Source organism: Cucurbita pepo, chromosome LG01, assembly GCF_002806865.2.
Source record: "Cucurbita pepo subsp. pepo cultivar mu-cu-16 chromosome LG01, ASM280686v2, whole genome shotgun sequence".
Taxonomy (NCBI): Eukaryota; Viridiplantae; Streptophyta; class Magnoliopsida; order Cucurbitales; family Cucurbitaceae; genus Cucurbita; species Cucurbita pepo.
This window is the reverse complement of record NC_036638.1, coordinates 2,444,073-2,466,863: the sequence shown is the minus strand read 5'-3', so window position 1 is coordinate 2,466,863 and position 22,791 is coordinate 2,444,073. Positions and strand designations below refer to the sequence as shown.

The window sequence follows — 22,791 nt, the reverse complement described above, 5'->3', positions numbered from 1 at the left end:
AAAAAAAAAAAAAACATATCCTGTGTGTGTGTGTCTGTGGTGAGTAAATGTTTGATGATATGCAATGAGGATCCAATGTGTGTAGGATCAAGTTTTTGTGGAATTGTCCCTTTCTTCTCTTTAAACTTTCGTTCCTATTTCTCAATTATTATCGCTTCGTTTTTTGTTTTATCTCGGTATTTCATCTTTCGTGTTTACTTTATTTTTTGTCATCGTCTTTCAAGAACGTTGTTCGAACGTTATTTAACCTAGAATTAATCATCGTGAAACGATTTGTCTGTTACTTCAATCAATTATAAAATATCTGCATGGTTCTAAGTTGATAGAGAAAACAGTGTAATTTGTAGAATTCAACTTTGTTAATCAACCGTTTAATTCGTGGTTAAATTATTCATGATTTTACCTACCTTAGATGAAAATGCTAACCATGGTAATTGTGTTTTTGAAAAATTAACCGTTTGAGAGCAGTTTTTGGGTCAGTAAAAATGGAGATTTTGGAATATGTAAAGCTTTGGTTGATGGGCCATGGAGGGGTAAAAAGAAAGTGGTTTAGTTGGTTCAGTAACTCCCATGAATTTACCATATCTCAGTGAAAGGAACAACACTTAATAAATGAACCAAAACAGATAAAAGTTTTGGTTTGGTTTGGTTTGGTTTGGTTTGGTTGTCGGTTTATTTTACCGTCTCAACATGTTCCAAACCAAGTTATTTCTTTAACTTAATGTCGTGATATTCATACTCGAGATACCTGTGAGGTCAGAGGTGGTTCATTCAAACGTGCGAAAAGATTCTTTGTTCATATTGCAGTGTGACGCTCAAAGTGAGAAGACACTGTATTGTACAATACAATAGTGATTGATCGTCTATCATCGTGTTCTAAGAGGGTGTTAAGTTTGTAATAAGTGAAGAGTTGAAACGTGTTGTTTATTGGAAAAAGAAAAGGGGAATAAATGGGTTACCTATAAAGGGTGTGGCGCTGCAAAGAAATAGACAAACATCATTAACTCTACAAACAAACACAGTGTGGTAAGTTTGGTGGTCCATTTGGGTGAGCTGAGACAGCCTGGTTTTTACCCCACCCTACCCACAGTAAAAAAAAACAAATGGTAAAAAAAAGAGGGATTAAGAGGGTTAATTTTGGAAGGTGGTATGGCCTAAATTTGGGGTATCTTTGAGAGGCTACACTGTGAGGCTACCCTACTACTATTACTACCCACCCTTTCAATTTCTCATATCTCTTCATTTATTTTTATTTTATTTTATTTTATTTTTAATATTTTGAACCACAAAACATTTATCTCTTCTTTCAATTCCCCCTTCAAATGTCTCTATCATTGGTTTGTAATCTATACAACTTTTTGTTTTTGTTTTTTTGGGCTACCAATGGATTAGCTACCCGAACAATCCAAGATGCCCATATTTCTCCTTTTACACGAGGACGATATGTTTGTGTAAATACATATATGGTTGTGATACGGATCGAAAATATGAGAATCTGAGACAATTTGAAGTACGAGAATTACGAAATTGGGTTTTGATGTGGGTTGGTAACGGTTTTAAAATTTATCAACTTTTATAGCCCGACTGCCTAAAAGCATATATTCATCGACCAAAAATCAAAGTACGATGATTTGATGATGTAATTAAAATATTAAAAATCTTTGTTTTGGACATAGAAATGAGTACTAAAAACTTAGTGAGTGAATTTGAAGATAATGTTGTGAAAGTATCTACAAAAAGTTAGTATTTTGAAATACTTAATGGGCCATAGGCCCAAATATGATATCTACGGCTCTCGTTTAGAACCATTTTGAAATCAACCAGCCATTTTGAAAAAATAATATTGGTCGGGGAGGAGAACAATACACCACTTATAAGGGAGCTTCCCCTAGCACGTTTTAAAGCTTTGAGGAGAAGCCCGAAAGAAAAAGCCCAAAGACGGAGAAGCCCGAAAGAAAAAGCCCAAAGACATGAGGCAGTGTGCCAACAAGAACGCTAGGCCCCGAAGGGAGGTGAGGATTGTGATGTCAAAATACTATTTATAAAGGTGTAGAAACCTTCCTCTAGCAGACGTGTTCCCAAAGAGAACAAAACACAATTTATAAGGGTATGGTAGAAACCTTCCCTAGGGAGGGCGTATGGGTCATTACATTTGGATTTTACATTTGGATTTGATCCATCATATTATGGGCCATTAAACTCCGACCAAGAATCCATTTAAAAGGGATCCCGTTCTCAGTGAATAAAGACTCATTCTTCAAACAACTTAGTAAAGAAAACAAACCAACCAGCTTATTTAAACGAAAACTGTCAAAATTGGGCCAAACATGTAAGGAATGTAATGTATCCAAATACCCAGAAGATAGGGGGGGCCTTCAAGTTCATGACCACCACCATCCTACAACTTCAGGAAAACAAACTCTTCAATTGCTGGAATGTCACCAATCCTCTTCAAAGCTTGTTTACTGGGCTGTTCATCGACACCGATCGCCATGACTGCCTGCTTTCGAGGAGCAATCCTCCCGACACTCATGAAGCTCACATTAACATTTTCTTCTCCCAGAACACTTCCAACTCTTCCAATCATACCTGGCTGGTCAACCTGCCTGCACAATATGATGCTACCCTCCAGACTAACGTCGACTTCGAAAGAACCGACCTTCGTCAGGTGAGGGATTCCGTCTTTCACAAGTCCTTCCACCTTAATTTCTCCGGTGTCTGATATTGCACTGGCAAATCTGGATTCCACGTTGGCAATCTGGACCTGAATGTATTCTAATGGTTTCTCAGGTGACCCATCCAGAACGACTCGCTCCTCACTTATCCTTAGTCCTCTCTGTTTGGCAGTAAAGTCAGCATTCACCAAGTTCACAAAAACACTCGAAATCGGCTCAATTAGACCCTTGGTTATCATGGCACGAAGAAGTCTGGTGTCAAGATCATCAGGAGCTCTAGAGGATGCATATGTCACTTTCACAGTTTTCACACCACTACCTCCAGCTACCAATTGGACAGCCAGTCTTCCCAATTTCTCAGCGAGTTCAACAAATGGTTTCAGCTCGGTTAACACCTGTAGGGAAGAAATAATACTTACTTAGAATCCTCATATACCAGAAACTTGAGAAATTAGTTAACAGAAAATAAAATGTACATGAATAATGATGCAAATCACAATTGTCACCCAGCAAATCTTGATAATAAGTATGCGAAAAGTAACGAATTAAAAGAAACAACAAAGTAATCCATTTATAGTGGCACTGTTATATCGTTCGAATTGGAAGTAAGGTTTTGATAGCTTAAGAACCATTTACATTTAATAGTTTTCTGAATATTCTCTCCCACTGTTGAAGGATTACTATTTAGCTTTTTTTTTTTTTTTTTTTTCTTTTTTACAACACCATATTCAGCGTCGAGAAATGGGGAGAAATGTCAAAGGTTTCCAAGTCTTATAAATGATAAGCGTTCAAAAGAAGATTCTTACTCTATCTATAGCATTATGAATCAGAAAACCAAAGATATAGCCGCTTGGAAGGCAAGAGAATCAAGAAAACAAATGACTACGAGAAGTAAAGAGGTCGACATGAACAGAACTTGAAGGCAAACGATTCTTCTTTTTCTTTTTTTCCTTTTTTTTTTTTTTTACAAAAATAAACTACTTTCAGATTAACATTTTAAGTGACCATGAAATATGAAACATGGGAGATAGAAGATTCCAAAACTAAGGGCTTATACCTCTGCAGGAACCATGGGAGCATTGACGGCAGTAGCTGCAAGCTCTCCTTTCAGGGCTCCAACAACAGCTTCAGCTATTTCAACAGCAACTCCTTCCTGCACACCAAATTCAAAGATCATTAAAACTTGTAAAAAGAAAAACACAAGCTTTAAGTCCTTTGATTTAAAAGAACACACACCTGAGCCTCCATTGTGCTGGCACCGAGATGAGGAGTTACAGTGACATTCTCATGCTGAATCAACTTGCTATCCTTAGGAGGTGGTTCCACAGTAAAAACATCAAGTGCAGCCTATCAGAATAAGAACATATTACAATCCTTGCTTTGTAAATAATAATAGAAAACTTCAGTTTCAAGTTGTAGGAAGGAAAGGAACCTGAGCAACAATTCCAGCATCCAGCGCCCTCACAAGAGCTTCTTCATCAATTACTCCTCCACGAGCAACATTAACAATCCTAACTCCTTTCTTCATTTTTGCAAAATTTTCATCGTTAAGAATCTTTGACGTGGATGGAGTTAAAGGCATATGTAAAGAGATGAAATCAGCAGTTCCAATGGCTTCATCAAAGCTCACAAGTTCTACGCCTATCGCACGAGCACGATCAGCTGGGGCATACGGGTCATGGGCAATTACATGCATGCCAAGACCCTTTGCACGACGAGCAACTTCAGATCCAACTTTGCCGAATCCCATTACAGCCAGTGTTTTCCCCACAAGTGATACACCGACATATTTGTTGCGTTGCCACTTCCCTAGGGTGGAGGAGAAAATGTAAAATCATAAGTAGTTCTTTTAACAAACGCATCTTGTATACAAAATCAAACCAATAAACTATAAAATCATCGACTATTTCGTGTCAACTGGCTGATATGGGAAAGAGAACGTCTGATGCAGAAAAAAGTTACTTAAATCTATGTTACAGAGAAAAATTATTAATCGTAAAAAGTCCGGTGAAATCCAGGCCAGGCAAGCATGGGAATAATTCTGAACTTACAAATTCCCGACAGATTCCCACCTTTTACAGTGCATCTCAANGCGGTTCTCTTCTTTTTCTCAAGTAAATCTGACAATTGTTTATTTATTATTATTTTTTTTTTTTTAAATGACGTATTCCCAGAACCACCACCATCGGGCAAGGAATTTCTTTAGAGCGCAATCAGCTTTAAACATTAAAAATGTATTTGAAAAAATGATTCAAACAAAATGTTCGTCCAATATTACGACAAAAGGTCGAGATCTTTCCGAACTTTTCGCCCTTTCGATGGTTTCGAGCAGATCCAAAGCAAACAAGAAGTTACAGAACACGAAGATTCCGTAAAATGTTTTATATAAACGTACCGGCTTTGACAGACGCATCGGCTTGGGCAACATTTCTGGCCATTGCAGTTAAAAGCGCGATTCCGTGCTCAGCGGCAGCCACCGTGTTCGCAGTCGGAGCATTCACCACCAAGCAACCATGCTCAGTGGCGGCCGCCAGATCCACATTATCAATACCAACACCAGCCCTCCCAACAACCTTCAACCTCCCTCCAGAGGATTCAAACACTTCACGGCTGACCTTAGTCCCACTCCGCACAATAAGCGCATCACAGAGCGAGATCTTGGTGCAGAGCTCCTCAGGAGTCAAATTATAGGAGCAATCCACATTAGCAAACTCCTTAAGGAGATCAACACCCGCTTCACCAAGCTTCTCCGCAACAAGAACCGTCGGTTTCGCATTCAACGACGCAGAAACCAACACAACAAACCGCGGCACACCAACACTCCGAGGACGAAAATTAACAGAAAAAGCCGAAGAAAGAGGAAGCTTAGAAGAGAGAGAAGAAAGTACCGAGCTCCGAACCGTCGACGTACGGAGCGAAGGTGAAGCAGAGGCAGCCATTTACTCGTCGGAAGTCAGAAATGTAAAGCACCGGCGAAGCGAAAAAGGAGAGACGACGAGGAAGATCTAGGGTTTAATAAGGAAGGAAGGTGAGAGAAAGGTTTAGGTTTATGATGAAAACAGAGCGCGAGTGCCAACGAAAAAGATATGTGCGTTTGGCGGGGAGCGTGAAATACACGCGCATGTGATGCGAGTGAGATTCCAGAAATGGAATGTTGATTGTTTTTTTATTAGTTTAGTAGAGTTGGCTTTAATTGGAAGCCAAGTCCCGTATTTTATTTAACGCAAAACCGGGTAAAAATCTAAAATGTACCGTGGTAACTCTTGGGTTAACTTAAAAGTAGGGTTAAATGTCCTACCACCATTAAACTATCCCCTTATTTTCTTTTAGAAAATTATTATTAATTCAATTTTATTCCAAAAATTAATGAATTTATAAAAACAAAAATTTATTTATTTATTTATTTATTTATGTGATTAAAGGTAGAGAATCTATTATAAACTAATTATTTTATCACTATTTCCAAGACGTTGTTTTTTTGGAATCGTTTGACTAAAATATTATTTTTAATTCTTTTTAAAATATTTGAGGTGACGTCGTAAATAGTTGAAATCTATTGTAAAAGCTGTTTTCCACCACTAAATATTATATATATATTACATCAGCATACAATTTATTAATCTTTTTTAAAATTTTCATATTTTTTATTATTTCGATCACATAATTCATAAACAAGAAAATGCTTATTTACTTTATAATATTTACGTAATAAATTTACCACGAGTTATTCTAAATTTTAAGGTAACTTAACTCTCAAGATTTAAAAATAATTTATTTTTAAAAAATAAAATAATGAAAATAATTTAAATAAAGTAATATTCCATTTAAAATAATAAAGTCGAAGTTTACCACCTGAATTTTGTATTTTAAATATATAGTGTTACTTTTTAAAAATATATATATTAAAAATAATAAAGTTGGTTTAATCCATTAAAAAAAATTGACTATCAAAAGTTATTTAAATTTAAAAAAATAAATAAGATAAAGACGTTTAAATGTATACTATAGATTAATCATTTACTGGCGATTGGCCTATACTATCTCCATCCAAAATTTACTGTTTATTATTATATGTCTAATTAGCATAATGTCAAAAACATTTGATATTACGAACAAATGAAACAAGACATTAGGCCCATTAGAACTCGTAAGACATAAAGAAATAGAACTTTCTATCTTTGAAGTGAGGGGAGGCGGGTCGAGAATTGAGTGGGATTTTCTTCACCAAATGACCCAACGTCCGGATCCCCACTTATCTAACAAGAAGAAATCTCTCTCCCGTCCCTCTCCAGCCCCTAATCAAATGAGAAACTACGCCCCACCGGTAAACGACTTCTCGAACTTGGCCAGGTCAAACTTAGATTGATAGAGTTGGTATTGTTACGACAAACAGGATGGTAAGAATTTGATCAGCTTAATTAGGTTTGGATCACACACTTTACATCCAAAACTAAATTGACCTAAAAAAAACCCTAAATTCAAAAACAAAACACATGAATGAAGAACAAAATCAAAGCTCCATGATGAAATGAATTAGCGTGAAGAAGAAATGGAGGAAGAAATTCGATCAAGTTGTTGCAGAGCTTCTTTCATGGTTGGTCTCTTCTGAGGTACGAAACAAACACACCTAAACCCTAATCTAAAAATCCCGATCATTGCTTCATCTTTCCCTTCCACTTCCTCTCTGATCACCAAATCGATCATTTTCTTCACCCGTACTTCATCATCACCGCCGTTCCATTGATTCGCCTCCCTCTCCGTCACGATTCTCCCGCTCAGAATCTCCAGCAAGATCACTCCGAACGAGTACACGTCCCATTTAGGGCTCGGTTTCAGATTCCTCAGCGATTCTGGCGCCTGGTATGCCGATACCAAGCTCACGCCCGGGCTTCCGCCGCTAATTGCGCTACCGACGTTGCTCTCTTGGTGCTCGCGATTCGGTGTGGATCTGTGGCTGCCGAAGTTTCGAGTGGAGGCGGAGGTAAGGGCGATTTTGGAGCCGCTGATGAGAAGCTTGTCGAGGCCGAGATCGGTGATTAACGGCTCCATATCGTCGTTGAGGAGAATGTTCGACGGCTTGAGATTTCCATGGACGTGCTTCTTGTCGTGGATGAAGGTCAGTCCTCTGGCGATTCCTCTTGCGATTTTTAGTCGGATTTCGAGTGATAAATGGCTCTGGGAAGAAGACGATGAACTCGGTTTTCCTGAATCAATGAAATTAGGAAAAGTTGATTAAATATGCGCATGTTAGAGAAATGGATGAGTAGAAGCTAAAATGTGCGGGAAACTTACTGTGGATGGAGGATGCAAGGCAGCCATTGGAGACATAGTCGTAGATGATGAGCTTCTCGTCTTCTCCCCAGAAGAATCCTCGAATTTTTACTAAATTTTGATGTCGAAGCTTTGCGATGGCTCTCACTTGGGTCTCGAAATCCTTGAAGCTTTCAATGCCGCAGTCGCCGATCCTTCGAACGGCAAACGCCGTGCCGTCCTCGAGCACTGCCTTGTACACAATGCTTCCGCCGCTCGCTCCGAGTATATACGCTGATGCCTTTAACAGAGTTTCCAATTCGAGCTCTGTTTCTACGTCTACTGTAACGAGAACGCCGTTTTTCTGACTCTCTCTGTTCTCTCCGTCGTGGGTTGTGCTTGGTTTGTCTCTTTGTTCTTCGCCGTCGGAGGAACTCGTTGCCTCTGATGTCTCTTCGCCTTTGGTGGGTAAACAGAACAACACCGACGAGGGTTTTTTCTGATTAGTTTGGAGGGTTTGTTGTGACCCAATCGGCGGCTTCTTCACGGTGGATTTCGGGGTTTTGGAATTGGGGTTTTTTTGTTTCTGGTGATGGTAGACGTAGAGAATCACGACGGCGAGAATGGCGACTCCGGCGAGGTCTCCAACGGCGATTGCGGCTATTGTAATGGGTTTCATGGCGTTACGGGGCGGAGGAGTTCGTGTCCCATTTGGACCTCCGAGGGACTGTGTTGCCGGAATGGCGCCGATTGTTTTGGGTATGGCGGCGATAGCTGGAGAAGAAGATGAAGAATCAGAAACATTTGGGGGAGTTGTGAGTGAAGAAGGAATCGAACAGAGATGCTTCAATGGCTTCCCGCAGAGATCTTCATTTCCGGCGAACGCCTCTGTTTTCTGGTTGAGCAGAGCAGTCGACTGAGGAATTACTCCGGTGAGATTGTTGAAAGAGAGATCCATTGTTGCATTCGCCGGAATCTTCTCGGCGAACTCCACCGGAATCGAACTTGAAATTTTATTGTAAGAGAAGTTCAAATACCGCAGTTTCTCCCCACCAAAATCCGCCGGCAGAGACCCATTAAGCAAATTAGACGACAGATCCAAAACCTCCGTCGAACTGAAATTCCCCGGAATCTCTCCGGTGAAGTAATTACTCCTCAAAGAAACCACAGTAAGATTCCTCAGAGCAGTGAGATTTCGGGGCACTTTCCCAGCCAACGCATTATCAGACAGATTCAAAACCTGAAGACTCCTCAAACCCCCAATAGCCACCGGCAACTCCCCGGAGATGACATTATTGGACAGAGAAAGAATCTGAAGCTCCGAAGCATTGAAAATGGAAACCGGCAAAGACCCATTAAAGAAATTACCGGAAAGATCGAGAAGACGAAGATGTTCAATCATTCCAAGCTCATCCGGAATGGAACCCAGAAGCTGACTGCCGGGGAGGGACAGGGCAGTGACTCTGAGGAAATCCGTCCAGCCACCACCGTCGGTTTGAAGGTCAGTACAGGTGACTCCACGCCAAGAACAGGGGGTGTCATCATTGAAATTCCAATTAGCCAAAACATTCAAAGGATCTCCGAGAATGGAGCGCTTGAGAGAAATCAAGAGGGTGGCATCGCCGTTGAGAGCCAGAGCAGGAGAATGAAGAAGAAAGTGAAAGAAGAAAGCGAAGCTCCAAAACAGAGCAAGATTTCTGGTAATGGAGTTCATGGTTTGAACAGATCCTGCATCTTTTAGAGTTCTAAAACAAGTTCGTTGGAAGGATTGAGGAAGAAGAAGAAGGAGAAAGAGACTGAAGTGAAGTCCTTGGGTTTACCAAATGTGGAGAGAGAGAGAGAGAGAGAGAGAGAGAGGATGAAGGAATCTGAAGATGGCAGTCAGGTCAGGGAAAGAGGGAGTGAAATGAGCAGTAATAAGAGAGAATCTTGGGAGTTGGAAGCCATGGAATTGTAAGGTTGGAGCAGAGGGGGAAGGGAAGGGAAGGGAAGGGCTCACTCAGCTGTCGTCTTCTTCTTCTTCAATGGCGCTTCTGTCTGAGAGTTAAAGAAAGAGACCCATCAACTTCTCATTAGCCAACAACTATGAATTGTTGCAGTTGTAGTTGAGTGGTTCCTAGGGGTGGAGCCATGTTTCTCAAGGATGGAGCGACAAAATTTTACCCTTTTTTCTTCAAATAATAATTAGGTTTACATAACAACTCCATTGTTATATATCTTAATTAATTGATATCTGATTAAGCTTTGAATGATTTTATAGTTTAAAAATTATAATCATTTGAAATTTTTAGTGTGTAACAATTGCATCTTTATCATTGAAAAGCTTGATGCCAGGGCAGGTGGACGATTGAAGCATTGGTTGTTCACAAACAGTTAACTTTGTGAAAAGAGGCAAGGCGTTGTGCACGACTAGACAAATGTTGTTCGTGAGAGGAAAGAAGGGAAAGAAAGGGGTGGTGCGACTCGTGGTCAGTTGGGATCTCCTCGAGCTACATGCCTATGAGTGTAGGAATGGATATGGCTCGACTATTTAGCCATTTTATCAATTTTTCTTCGAATAATGATTTAGTTTTACCCCGTTGAACGTAGGAGAATTATAATATGTTTGTTAATTGTGTGAAGCTATGAATGCATGATAAGTTATGGGCATTAATTCTGAAACAAGAACAGACCCCATTGGGAGGTGGGATGTTTGTAATAATTTAGGATATGAAATTAAATATATATATATATATGGAGGGACTGAAAAATAAATAATAAAAAACGAAGTCCTTAAAAGAAATTTGCTTTTAAAAAATAGATATCGAATTTCAAGACAAAATTGTGATCGCACCCACGAGACAATGTTGTTTAATTTAGATGCCCTTTTGGTACAGTTTCAATGATATTCAGACAAAATCTTTTTCTTATAAAAAAAAAAACAATAAATTACCTCAAAAAGCCTCCCCATTTCACACCAACCATTTTGTGTATAGATTTGGTGAAAAGCTCTAAAGTTAACCTTATTAGGACCCATTTTGGGTACACATTTGTTTCGAGTTTTTGAAATCTGATGTCCCGACTTAGATAAAAATTATCCACAAACATTGGCAGCTATGCACAAGAGTACATCATGCACCTCGGGCTCGACCCCTATTTAAGTATTAAATAAAACTTTAAACTTAAACACGAGAGCTAATATATATTTAAATACTTTTATACCCAAAAAGGGTTTAAAAAGTGAAATAAAATAACAAAAAGAAAAAAAGAGGCATAATTTGGTATAATATTAATGGCATAAAGCAAGTATGTTTGGGGGTGTAAATGTTTCTGTAAAATAATATATTTTAAAACATATACTTGTGATTCAAATAAATAAATAAATAAAGTATTTATCCTGAGAAAAAAGAAAAAAGAAAAAAGAAATTATGGACCTTAGAAAGATGATAAATATGGGATGGTCCTATAAGCATTTATAGGACCACCCCACCACCAACACCAACACCAACACCAACCCAAGCCCTGATTCCCACACTGCACTGTCAAAGATTCCATCCCTAAAACCCTGTCTTTTTCACTATCAAATTTTCAAATCCCATAAAGAAATGGTAAGAACATAAGCATACTCTTGAAGAATGGTGATCAAATGGGCAAAAAACAAATGAAAAACATGGAATTTGAGAAGCATTCATCATGATCAAACTGAGATTGATAGTGTAAGTTTTGTTGATCAGAAAAGAGTGTGATTTTGAAAGCGATGAAATTGATATAATGGGTCTGTAAGGCCAACCTGTTGTCCAGAAAGTGTTGTTGGTCTCCCTATGAGACGCATGAATGCATGCTCCTTGCCTTCACCGTTCGTACTTTGGATCTAAAAAGCGTTTGGACCAATCAAAACAAAACATGAATGATGCTTCCGTCTACTTAAAGCATTATTTATCTCTCTATCCCTATCAATCAGCAGCTTCAAATTCACTTCTCCGTAACAATTATGAACACTAGAAAGAATTTGACTGCAAAAAGCTTCCTAAAAGGAAATCTGAATCTGTGTTGTCTTAGTCAGGAATTGGAAAATTTGAATGTGTAGCAAAAGCTTTTGATGTGATTCTTGGTGTGATGTCCCACATTGGTTCGGGAGAAAAGCGAAACACCCTTTATAAAGGTGTAGAAACATTTCCCTAGCAGACGCGTTTTAAAGCCTTGAGGGGAAGCTCAAAAGAGAAAGCCCAAAGAGGACAATACTTGCTAGCGGTGGGCTTCGGCTGTTACAAATAGTATGAGAGGCAGACACTCTGTGATGTGCCAGCAAGGAGGCTGTTCCCCGAAGGGGGTAGATTTGGTGGTGGTCCCACATCGATTGGAGAAAGGAACGAGTGCTAGCAAGGATGCTGGGCCCTGAAGGGGGGTGGATTGTGATATCCCACATTGGTTAGGGAGGAGAACGAAGCACTCTTTATAAAGGTGTGGAAACCTTTCCCTAGCATACGTGTTTTAAAGCCTTGAGGGAAAGCCCAAAAGGAAAAGCCCAAAGAGGACAATATCTGCTAGCGGTGGGGTTGGGCCATTACAAATGGTATCAGAGCCAACGAGGAGGCTATTCCCCGAAGGGAGATAGACACGAGGCGGAGTGCCAGTAAGGACGCTGAGACGATGGTCCCACATCGATTGGAGAAAGGAACGAGTGCCAGTGAGGACTCTAGGCCCCGAAAAGGGGTGGATTGTGATACCCACATTGGTTGGGGAGGAGAACGAAACACCTTTATAAGAGTGCGAAAACCTTTCCCTAGCAGATGCATTTTAAAGCCTTGAGGGGAAGCTCGAAAGGAAAGCCCAAAAAGGACAATATTTGCTAGCGGTTTATGAGTTTGTGATCTATGAAAGGTATTATGCTTTGATGTAAGATTATCAAATCCAAAACTTGGAACAAGTATACTCCTAATTCATTAATCTAATACAAAAAAACCAAACACCCTTAAAAAGTGCAATAAATTCTCTATCCTTTTGGCCTTTTTCTGCTACCTTTTGTGCGTCCTATGGTTTAGCACACAGACCATGTGCCCATTACTTACAACTTTCCAGAGAAATATATATATATAATTCAGGATGTACCAAACTCAAAGGTTATAACTAAGATACTTGAGGATTTTATAAAGAACCGTAAATGACTTGGACAGCTTAAATAAATATATATGAACAGTTGCGTCCTTTGCAGAGCCCCATACAAACCAGGAGACAAAAATACATGTGCTTTGGTGCAGGAGTGTCCCAGTAATAATAATTTCTCTATTCCATGCGAGTCTTTGATAAATTTTTTTATTGTCTACTAGATGCGAGACGTTTTACCTTAAAAGTGAGGTTCAGGAGGAACTTACATGTGTGTCACATGAGATGGGTCATTTTTCTTTGTCATTACACCTGAAAGGCAAAGGAACTAGTCAGCCTTAGCAACATGTTAAGATAAATAAATTTTCAGTCTTCTACTGATCAAGGTGCTGCTAATTGAACATCGAGTTTAAGTGGCTTTAGTTTCCATCGGTTACGAGATGCTATGTTCGAGTATCTACACCGAAGCGTATGCAGAACTCGAACACAAACCAAAAAACTACATCACAAAATCATTCAGCTGTAACAACAAAGTTCAATCCAAAACCAAACACTAGTGATTACAAGACACCATACCATTTCGATCCAAAACCGAACATTAACGCTTTTAGTTTTCAGCCCAAAGTCAAAGTCAGGATACATTTATGTTAAGTTATATACCACAACTTTCTAAAAGATCTAGAATGCTGAAGTACATCTCATTCAAAAGCAATCTCAATGTCTCTGATCGAAATTTTCAAATCTACTGATCGTCCTCTGTTGAAAGCCAATGTGCCTCTGCGTACTTCAAAGTAGCAACAAGTAAAACCAAAGCAAATCAGATGCAAATTTGAAAACCCAACACTTGATGAACAAAGAAACTAAACTAAAGTTTTTCAGCAACCAACAAAAATCAAGGTATAACAAGTCATATTTGCCCCAGAAAGAAATCTCAATATGGAAATTTTCTTACCAAACACAAACTCATCATCATCTTAAATTTCCAGTGAAGCAATGATTAGTTGAACTAAATTGGAAAAAACCATTGCAGTATAGAACACACTCAAGCATCAGGTCAGCCCATCTAAGACTTGTAAGAACAGTATAATATCACCCACTTAAATCTTTTACTACGAGATAGATTGGTTACTTCGGCCTAGAAAATGAATTTCAAAGCAAGAATTCAACTTCAGTTAATCATAATTAGTGACCAATGGTTAAGGATGACTCAGATGGGTGGTTTTGCTAAAAAAAAAGGGTAATAATGAGATCCCCGTTTTAATACATGATATGGAAAAGACTACTATGTAAGAACGTTGATCTACGAGGAGATCGACAAACTCTTAAAATAGCGGAAGCTAACTTGATTAAAGCAAGGCAAGAGACAAACAATCAAAGTAAATCTATTTCTATTTCTCAAACAAGCCAGGGCAAGAGGAGAGGAAATCGATTTTGTAACGAGTTAATAATGCATCTATATAATCAAGCAAAATGAAATCTTCATGTAAAAGAAAATTTACTATTAACTAAACCATTAGCCATAATATTTCTAAAAAGTTGAAAACTAGATAAAAATTTTGTGAAATCTTCTGAGATATTAATATGCAGGACATGTAAACTTAATAGGTAGTAGTCTAATCTCACAAGCTACCAGAACTTATTCACGAGTTTCAAGATCTAACGATCCTTGATAAAGGAATAGATGGTATTTAAATTACAACAGAAAGAAATCAGCTGATGCTCAAATTGAAGGAAGGAAACACACACAACAAAGGAATCAATAAGAGATTTTTTTACAAGCCATCAGAATAAAAGTACATAACACTCACTTTATGTTGATCTGAAATAATATTCATCGGACACATCAGAATACAAAAATGGAGTTAGAGCATTATGAAAAAGGTAGATCCAGCTCACTTCTTTTGAAGTTACTGATCATCAAGCGAGTGCTGTGCCTATTGCATCTTCTTCTCCTTGTTTAAGGGTAATGGTAACTTCCTTAAGACATTCTCATCAAGCTTCCTGTATTGCATTTGTACATATCTATGTGTTACACACAACTTTTCATCAATGGGATCCTGGTACTTATCGTACACTAGCGGAGCTGAAAGACTGAGAAGGACCCCTGAAACAAATATATTGATAGAATGCATAAATTGTTGAAGATAGCAACAGATATGATTTTTGAACCGCTGATTACATAGAAATGAGAGCCCCAAAGAACTCACCAAAATAGACCAGTGTAAGAAAATTGAAGAATCTGCCAATGAATGATGAAATCCATAGTCCAAGAGCAACCTGAGAACGTGAATAAATTAACACACAAGTCGCGGTCATCACAGACGATAAGACAAGTGATTACCCTAACCTGAAGAAAGAGCTTAAGGTTTCTTCCTATTGCAATATCGCGTGCAATTGACAGTGCAAAATTGACCCACAATCGCAGTTCATCAGCAACTATCGAAACAGATTCCTCAGAAATTTCCAGATCAGGAAGCGGAGGCAGAGGTCTGAATCACAAAAGAAGGTAACTTTTACTCTACGTCCATTTGAACTCAAGCCTTGAGAATGTATACATTCCATTTCAATCTAAGTCATATTATCTCAAATACACGATTACTTCTCCAACGAAAAATTTGACAATGTTCTTCTCTTACACAAATGGTTCCACAAAAAGGAGTCCAAGTTTGTACAGAACTGTATATGGGCTGCAGTTTCAAACCCTGACCGTTTCGTCATCCCTTGATCAAACAAACTATTCTCAAGATTTTGCACAATAAAATGGTTCTCTTTTACAATGTATGTTATTTACTTTTGATTCATCGTCCCTAAAACAACCATAACGCATCCACAAACTTCCACCCAAGAAGTGGAGATTAGAAAATAAAACTATGTAAAGCACTAAAAGCTGGCAGAAGGAAGAGTCAAAGTACCTATTGAGAAGGGAAGCAGATTTGGCCCAGACGAAAAGAATGAGGACAAGAAGCAATAGAACATTGGCAACAAAAGATAAGAAGTTGTAATCGGCTCTTTCAAACAGGTACCACAAAGCAGTTGTAGACGTGAGTATGACAGCACCACCACACCATTTCTTCCATAGGAGCATATCAGCCACTGTCATCAATAGCTAAATTAGCGAACCAACAACATATTTAATAGAATTGAACAAAATCAGCCAAATGAAACACATAATTCAGACAAAGATTGCGATAAAACGACATTAGACCAAAACAATTCATTATCGAAACATGAAGTAAACCCAGATCGAGGAGGGAATTCTAAAGCATCAATGTAAGTTCCAATTCGAAAATAGAAAGATCGCAAAAAGAGCAGTACAGAGAAGAGAAGTACCAGGACCACCGCCGAGCACTTGATGAACAGAAATGCGACGAGTAGAATTGGATCCCATGGACATGATTAGGGTTTCAGAGAAAACAAGAATTGAAAGCAGAGAGAAAGATGAAGATTTAAGAACTGAAGGGAGAAAACGGAGAATTCCAACACCCAGAAATTTCAACAACCCTCTGAATCAGAACTTTATTTATTTATTGATTGATTATTAATTTCTTATTTTAATTTTGGGTTGGACCCCATCCTCTAATCTACAGTTCATTTTTGTACTTCTTAACATGAACAAATTCAACTTTTAAATCAATTAAAAAAATAGATTTTTTTAAAAAAAATTCAAACTTCAAAATTTGTTTATTGAAATTATAATGTTATAACTAATTAAATTAATTGTGCAGGATCTTTAAGTCCGTAATAATAATACTAAATATTCGAGAAAAGCATTATTAGCTTAGTCTGTATGAGATACTTATAGAGAGGAAAATTAAGATTATTGTTCTCCTTCGGACCGATTGTGCACGAGTATACTAAACCCGTGCGAGCGCCTAAGAGATGTGTTTCGTGCTATGTTAGGCCCGCGTGAGCATCTAAGCGACAGGATATGAGCCTAATGAGCGTTCAATATGAATGATATAGTCAGTGTTTCTACGAGCATGTCAGGGTTGACTGATCGTAGATCAACGTCCCCTCTGTTCATATATCATAAGCAACGAATCATTATAACACAATCATGAGTATCCCTCGGACTCGACTAATATTATGTCAATCTGTTCTACATGTAATAATGTTATAGATATTCTGCTAACACATTTCAGCGCCATGCAATTGAGAGAAAGATAGAGGTCCTGTGGGAAGATGGGAGAATTGTGTATTCATTCAAATGCAACATTCTTCCAATCCCACCTGCAATAAAAACACAAAAGCCAGATTCCAGGTACTGGTAGCTGTCTCTGGTTAGATGGCTCGTCTGAAAGCTCGAGGCTAAGAGTTCAAACTTCGATTCCGGGTGGAGAATAACGAGTCATGTTGCTTCATCCTCGCCATTATCGGTATCCCCTTCATCGCCAGAGGATGCGTCTTTCTGATTCTCATCTCCTCCGCCTGAATTCAACTTGCTCTTCTTTTCTTTTCTTCTTTGCTTTTTCTTTTGACGCTTTAGTCGCTTCTTTGAAGTGCGTTCCTCGGCAGCTTTCAACCGTTCTTCCCTTCGCATATTGAATTCGGCTATTTCTTTCTTTTTCTGATAATCAACGTCCATTCTAGCAAGTCTGTCTTGTTCTTTTCGCCTCATTTGCCTATACTGTCATTTGAAAATTTGATGGGCAGGCACGTATTAGTATATATATTCAACGATCGAGACAGACTCCACAAACTCGCGAACAGTTGCTCATTATCAAGGATGGAGAGGAAAATAAATAGATCAAACAAAAAGGTAGGTCTGATGCATATACAATCTGAAGTGAAAATTGTAGGCTTAACAACACAAGTGGAGACTTTCTTTCCTAAACACATATAAGAATCATCAGATGATGTTTGAGTAGGTAAAAACTTTCAATTCCCCATTGTAATACATTACCTTTCTTAACTACATCAAGATTCAAAATATGAAAGACCCATTTAACACCAGACTAAAAAGAATTTCTTTCACGTCGAACAGTATATTTATAAACCACGTCCTTTCACTTCTATTAAATGACATCAAAACATTTCTTAGATGACACCAAAAACCAACAAAAGCAAGCGATGCATTTCCACGAGCTAAGATTTCAGAGCATTGCTTGCAAACAGAGTACTTGTCAACCCTCTACTGCTACTCCACGATCATTACTTCCTAATGGTATCCACAACGACCTAACTTCGATAGGTCATACGTAAATTCGAGTGCGTGGAACAAATCATCGCTCCAATCCATTTAAAACTCTCCAATAAATCAAATTCTGCTTGGCAGCAGTCAGCTTTGAATCTCAGACTAGCACACCATAATTTTAAACTTTCTTCACTGTGAAAATCTATAAGGTGAAGCCAGTAAGTCTTAGCTTCAGCATAGACATTATCTGATCGTAAAGAAAGTACCAACCAACTAGCATATAGTTAATGCTAAGTTGCTATGCTACTCCCGCGTGAGCATACGATTAATAACAACATTTTAATCAAATATATGATATTTCACTCGCATAATAACAACATTTTAAGATGGTAAATGAAAAAAGCTTCGTCCAGTTAAAAAGAACACCGACTATCCTGTATCCGACGGTGAGCCAAATACACAATTCGAAATCCACCACAATAAGCTAGTTAAGTGTTCTAATTTTACAATTATCTACAAACATCCAATCTCATAAATCTAAAAGTTGTACTCCTACAAGGTACGTTATCTCTTTTTGCCAGGTTTGGATTCTACCTTTTCCAACTCGCTTATGAACATTTTTGTAATCATCCCACCAACCCTATGGCTCCCCTTCGTCCATATATTAAAAAAAAAGATCATCCACGAGCTAAACCCAATCTAAGAATTTTGTTTACTCAAATTTCCATCAAAGAAAGGGGCATCTTCCTTATTCAATAATAGTCTGGATTTTCACACCTTTGGTAAGGGAAATATTGTTGTTCACACCCAGCCTAATTCCCCCAATAATCAGTTCTTCCACTCATTACCAGCTAACAGTCGCAAGAATTTAAAAACCTGTAATGTACCGAAACCAGATTGTTTCATATCATAAGACCTAAGATAGGAATCACACTCGTTGCTAATCAATCCCAGTAATGCAATGGTACAATTTTACATCCATTCATCATGAAAACACGCCCACGAGAGAATAAACCGCAGACAGAAGTCACTAATAAAATTTACGCAATATAAAACAACATAAATCACTCAAGTACCTGGTGAAAATCACCGGAACCAGAACCAGCAGAGCTTCCAGACGTGTTGCTGACACGAACAGGAACATTATCGATGATTCTTCGGAGCTTGACCTCCAAATCCTCATCCTCCTCCTTCACCGGCGGCGTATATGCCACAAGCGCGTTCGTCTCGGTTGTCGCCAACTGGGTATCAGATTTCGGTTTGGGGGGCATCGGAATCACCAGCCGACGGTCCCCATCCTTCAGCTTGCCGGTTGACATGATATTCCAGAAACCCTAAAACCCTAATTGTGAAAATTTCCTCCAACAATCAACAAAAATCTCTTCCTGTTACCCTAACAGCAATGTTTCTTCGACCTTCCAGTGAACTCCCGATTCTTTATCTTTGTCGGTCGTCGAAGAGCTGTGGATTTTCGCCGCCTCCGTTCCGCGCCCTACGAATTCGATTAAACTGACAGTTTTTGTGTTGAACAAAAGGTCCATTTTAAATTTGATAATTTTGAATGTGAAATTACTTTTATTTCCCCAGAAATTACAGGATATTACAGAAATCCACAAAACTTCCGGAAATTATAATACTTGCCCTATATTTTCTTATTTTCGCATAATTAACCTTTTCTTTTTACCATTTCAATTTTTGATGATGTGGCTATTTTGATGGTGACGTGGCAAACACTTAGAAAACTTAAGGGAATTGTGTTGAGCATTTGCTTGATGTCGCTGTGTGAGGTGGCAACGACAATATGGATATGACAGTTGAGATGCCAAAATATGCAACCACCATGTGGTGCCGATGGTCCAAGAACACAATAAGCAAATATTCAAACTTATATTACGAGTTATAAACGGCATCATGATAAACGTTGATTCGACTCACAAGCACGACTGAAGCAAACTAAGAGGCCCAAATGGTCGTACCAAAAATATGCTCACAATGCTCGAAAGCCAAGTTGAGGAACACGTCGACTATCGAGAGGGGAGAGACTCTGTTTGCAAACCTAGCACGATAGTCAAAGCAACCGAGTATCGTAAAACACTTAGAACATATTCATACAAAAGATACTTTATAACAACCAAAACTCATTGCTAGCAGATATTGTATGCTTTGGTCCAAAACTCAACACGTATGTTAGGAAGAGGTTTCCATACTCTTATAAGGAATGTTTCGTTCGCATGTAACTAACTTATACACCTAAGGCTGATGATGATATGTAAGAGGTCAAAGTGTACAATATCTACTATCAGTGAGTTTGAGCTGTTACATACCTGACCTACATAATCTCATAGTATGTAACTAACTCGAGTATCAGAAAGTGTCGAGCATAACACTACAACAATATTCGGTGTCATTATGAACTTTGAAATGCTCCCTCTAACACCTCAAATTTCACGTAATCTCGTGCGATTCACATATAATAATAACTAAAATTAAATTAATTTGATATAAATATTTAAAATAGTAAACTAACGTTTTAAATCCAATAAAAAACAATAATCATAAAATAAAATTTAAAAATTTAAAAATTTAAAAGAAGCAAATATGGAAATAAAAAAAAAAAATTAAAAGCCAAAATGCAAAAAGAAATAAATAAAGGAAACCGTCGGTTTGCATGTAACGGATTTTTAACGGTAGATCCGTCGGCCCCTATTTTCCGGCACACAACGCACCACCCATTTTAACATCTCTGCCAGCCTGGATTCTCCAGCTTTCCTTATACATTACCCTTTAAAAAATCACCAAGTTTATTTTTTAAAAGAATAAATAAAAAAATTATAATTTTATATTATAGTCTGACTCGAGCATGCCGTGAAAGAAGCACGTTAAAAGTGCTATCACGAACACGAGGTGTAGGATACCCGGCTGAAAAATTTAGGTTAATTAGACCCCAAATAAATCATATAAAAAATTTAATTAAAAAAAGCTTATACTAAAATTAAATGCATAGTATTTAGTTATGACAATTTACATAATAAATTTTGATTTGGATATCCGTGCTTACGTGGCAGCCACGTGGTCGTTACCTGGCCATACACGATGGACTGTAACTGGAAGTACCGGTTGACATTACTCCTATGAACGAAGCCGGTTAACCGGTTCTATCAGTTAGCCTAACCCTTAGCTTTATAAAACCCTCTTCTGTTCTATTCCGCAATCCCACTACCGCCTCGCCGGAGGAACCATTCTCCCTCCGCCACACGCGACGGTCGATTCATATCTCTTTGTCTTCCACCATCCTTGACTCAACGGTTGATTTTGTCGTTGTGTCGGAAGAATCGAATCGGCGATGACGTCTGAAGAGTGGGACATCGATCGGGTCAAGGGCCCATGGAGCCCGGAGGAAGACCAGTTGCTAAGGATTCTAGTGCAGCGCTACGGCGCTCGGAACTGGTCTGTTATCGGTCAGTCGATTCAAGGCCGGTCGGGGAAATCCTGCCGTCTGCGGTGGTTTAATCAGCTCTGTCCTGACGTGGAGCGCCAGGCGTTCACTGCGGAGGAGGACGAGGTCATCGTCGAAGCACACGCTAAGCACGGGAACAAGTGGGCGACAATCGCGAGACTACTCAACGGACGCACAGACAACGCGATTAAGAATCACTGGAATTCAACATTGAAGCGTAAGTTCTCTTCGATTGCTGAGATTAAAACTGAGTGTATGAGTCATGGATCGACGATTTCGATTGGAAATCAGTGTTTGAGTCCATCGAGATCGGATACGAACGATTCGATTCCGAGTCAGAACAAAAGGCCTTCGACTCGTCTAAGCCTATCTCTTCCAGGAACAGAATCATCACCTCCGCGACCGCAGCAGCAGAGTATTTCATCATTGCCGGAGGATCGTGAGGCGAAAGCGAAATCGGCGCGTTGTGGTAAGGAATTTCTGTCTGTAATGCAATTGATGATTAGAGAAGAGGTGAGGAATTACATAGCGGAGTATAGAAAACGGCAACGAATGAATGAGGAAGAAGATAGAAAGGCAGGGTAAAAAGGAATCAGAAATCAAGGAAGAAGATGATGATAATTAGGGTTTGAAACTTTGAATTTCTGTGATTTTGTATAAACCATTGGAGCCATTAGTCATGTGTTGAATTTGTTTTGAACAGGAAGGTATGCACACACTTCCTTTGTTTTAGAAATTTGAGACAATTTTCACTTTCTGTTTATTCCTTTGTGGGTTTCGGTCATTCTTGTTGTTGTGTTCATATTTGTTTGATCTTTTTCTGTATATTACATAGTTGGGTTATCTTGCTGCTCGTTATGGCCCTCATATATTGGGCTCCTTAGCATATGCATAGCCATGGTGGGTATTAGATTGGCCCACCATGGGTTGGCTTAGCATACGCATAGCCATGGTGGGTATTAGATTGGCCCACCATGGGTTGGCTTGAATTGTGGTGTCGAGTTCATTGCTAGTAGATATTGTTTGTTTTAGCTCGTTACATATAGCCATCAGCCTCACGGTTTTAAAATACGAGGAAGAGTTTTTCACACTCTTTAAATGTTTTGCTCCTCTCTCCAACCCGATGTGGATCTAACAATCCACTTCCTTGGGGGACAACTTCTTTATTGACACACTACTCGCTGTTTGATTTT

At 38.8% G+C, this 22,791-nt stretch overlaps 5 protein-coding genes across 7 annotated transcripts; 1 reads left to right on the top strand and 4 right to left on the bottom strand.

Moving 5' to 3' along the window:
• Nucleotides 1-2,085: 2,085 nt before the first annotated feature.
• LOC111801572 (D-3-phosphoglycerate dehydrogenase 1, chloroplastic-like) lies at nucleotides 2,086-5,734 on the bottom strand. The gene is made up of 5 exons (XM_023685601.1): nucleotides 5,071-5,734; nucleotides 4,108-4,484; nucleotides 3,912-4,022; nucleotides 3,733-3,828; nucleotides 2,086-3,070 (listed from the first exon to the last, which is right to left on the bottom strand). The coding sequence occupies exons 1-5, from the start codon at nucleotides 5,612-5,614 to the stop codon at nucleotides 2,399-2,401; spliced, it is 1,800 nt and encodes a 599-aa protein (XP_023541369.1). The 5' UTR covers nucleotides 5,615-5,734; the 3' UTR covers nucleotides 2,086-2,398.
• Nucleotides 5,735-7,038: 1,304 nt separating this feature from the next.
• Nucleotides 7,039-10,161, bottom strand: LOC111777739 (probable LRR receptor-like serine/threonine-protein kinase At4g37250). Its single transcript, XM_023657455.1, has 2 exons — nucleotides 7,968-10,161; nucleotides 7,039-7,879 (listed from the first exon to the last, which is right to left on the bottom strand). The coding sequence occupies exons 1-2, from the start codon at nucleotides 9,637-9,639 to the stop codon at nucleotides 7,209-7,211; spliced, it is 2,343 nt and encodes a 780-aa protein (XP_023513223.1). The 5' UTR covers nucleotides 9,640-10,161; the 3' UTR covers nucleotides 7,039-7,208.
• Nucleotides 10,162-11,284: 1,123 nt separating this feature from the next.
• Nucleotides 11,285-16,508, bottom strand: LOC111777535 (reticulon-like protein B11). 3 transcript variants are annotated; one of them, XR_002812399.1, is made up of 7 exons: nucleotides 16,338-16,508; nucleotides 15,920-16,100; nucleotides 15,355-15,496; nucleotides 15,215-15,284; nucleotides 14,904-15,111; nucleotides 13,277-13,319; nucleotides 11,285-11,775 (listed from the first exon to the last, which is right to left on the bottom strand). XR_002812399.1 is itself a non-coding variant. In XM_023657194.1 (6 exons), exons 1-5 carry the CDS (start codon nucleotides 16,399-16,401, stop codon nucleotides 14,942-14,944), a joined length of 627 nt encoding a protein of 208 aa, XP_023512962.1. In that variant the 5' UTR covers nucleotides 16,402-16,508; the 3' UTR covers nucleotides 13,542-13,791; nucleotides 14,904-14,941. The 3 variants fall into 3 exon arrangements, 2 of the variants coding, with proteins under 2 accessions (XP_023512962.1, XP_023512950.1); XM_023657194.1 differs by lacking the exons at nucleotides 11,285-11,775; nucleotides 13,277-13,319 and adding an exon at nucleotides 13,542-13,791; XM_023657182.1 differs by lacking the exons at nucleotides 11,285-11,775; nucleotides 13,277-13,319 and having other exon boundaries at nucleotides 14,678-15,111.
• Nucleotides 16,509-17,030: 522 nt separating this feature from the next.
• Nucleotides 17,031-19,679, bottom strand: LOC111777552 (PRKR-interacting protein 1). Its single transcript, XM_023657207.1, has 2 exons — nucleotides 19,218-19,679; nucleotides 17,031-17,634 (listed from the first exon to the last, which is right to left on the bottom strand). The coding sequence occupies exons 1-2, from the start codon at nucleotides 19,458-19,460 to the stop codon at nucleotides 17,356-17,358; spliced, it is 522 nt and encodes a 173-aa protein (XP_023512975.1). The 5' UTR covers nucleotides 19,461-19,679; the 3' UTR covers nucleotides 17,031-17,355.
• Nucleotides 19,680-21,354: 1,675 nt separating this feature from the next.
• Nucleotides 21,355-22,423, top strand: LOC111777524 (transcription factor MYB73-like). Its single transcript, XM_023657171.1, has one exon. It carries the CDS (start codon nucleotides 21,485-21,487, stop codon nucleotides 22,181-22,183), a length of 699 nt encoding a protein of 232 aa, XP_023512939.1. The 5' UTR covers nucleotides 21,355-21,484; the 3' UTR covers nucleotides 22,184-22,423.
• Nucleotides 22,424-22,791: the final 368 nt, after the last annotated feature.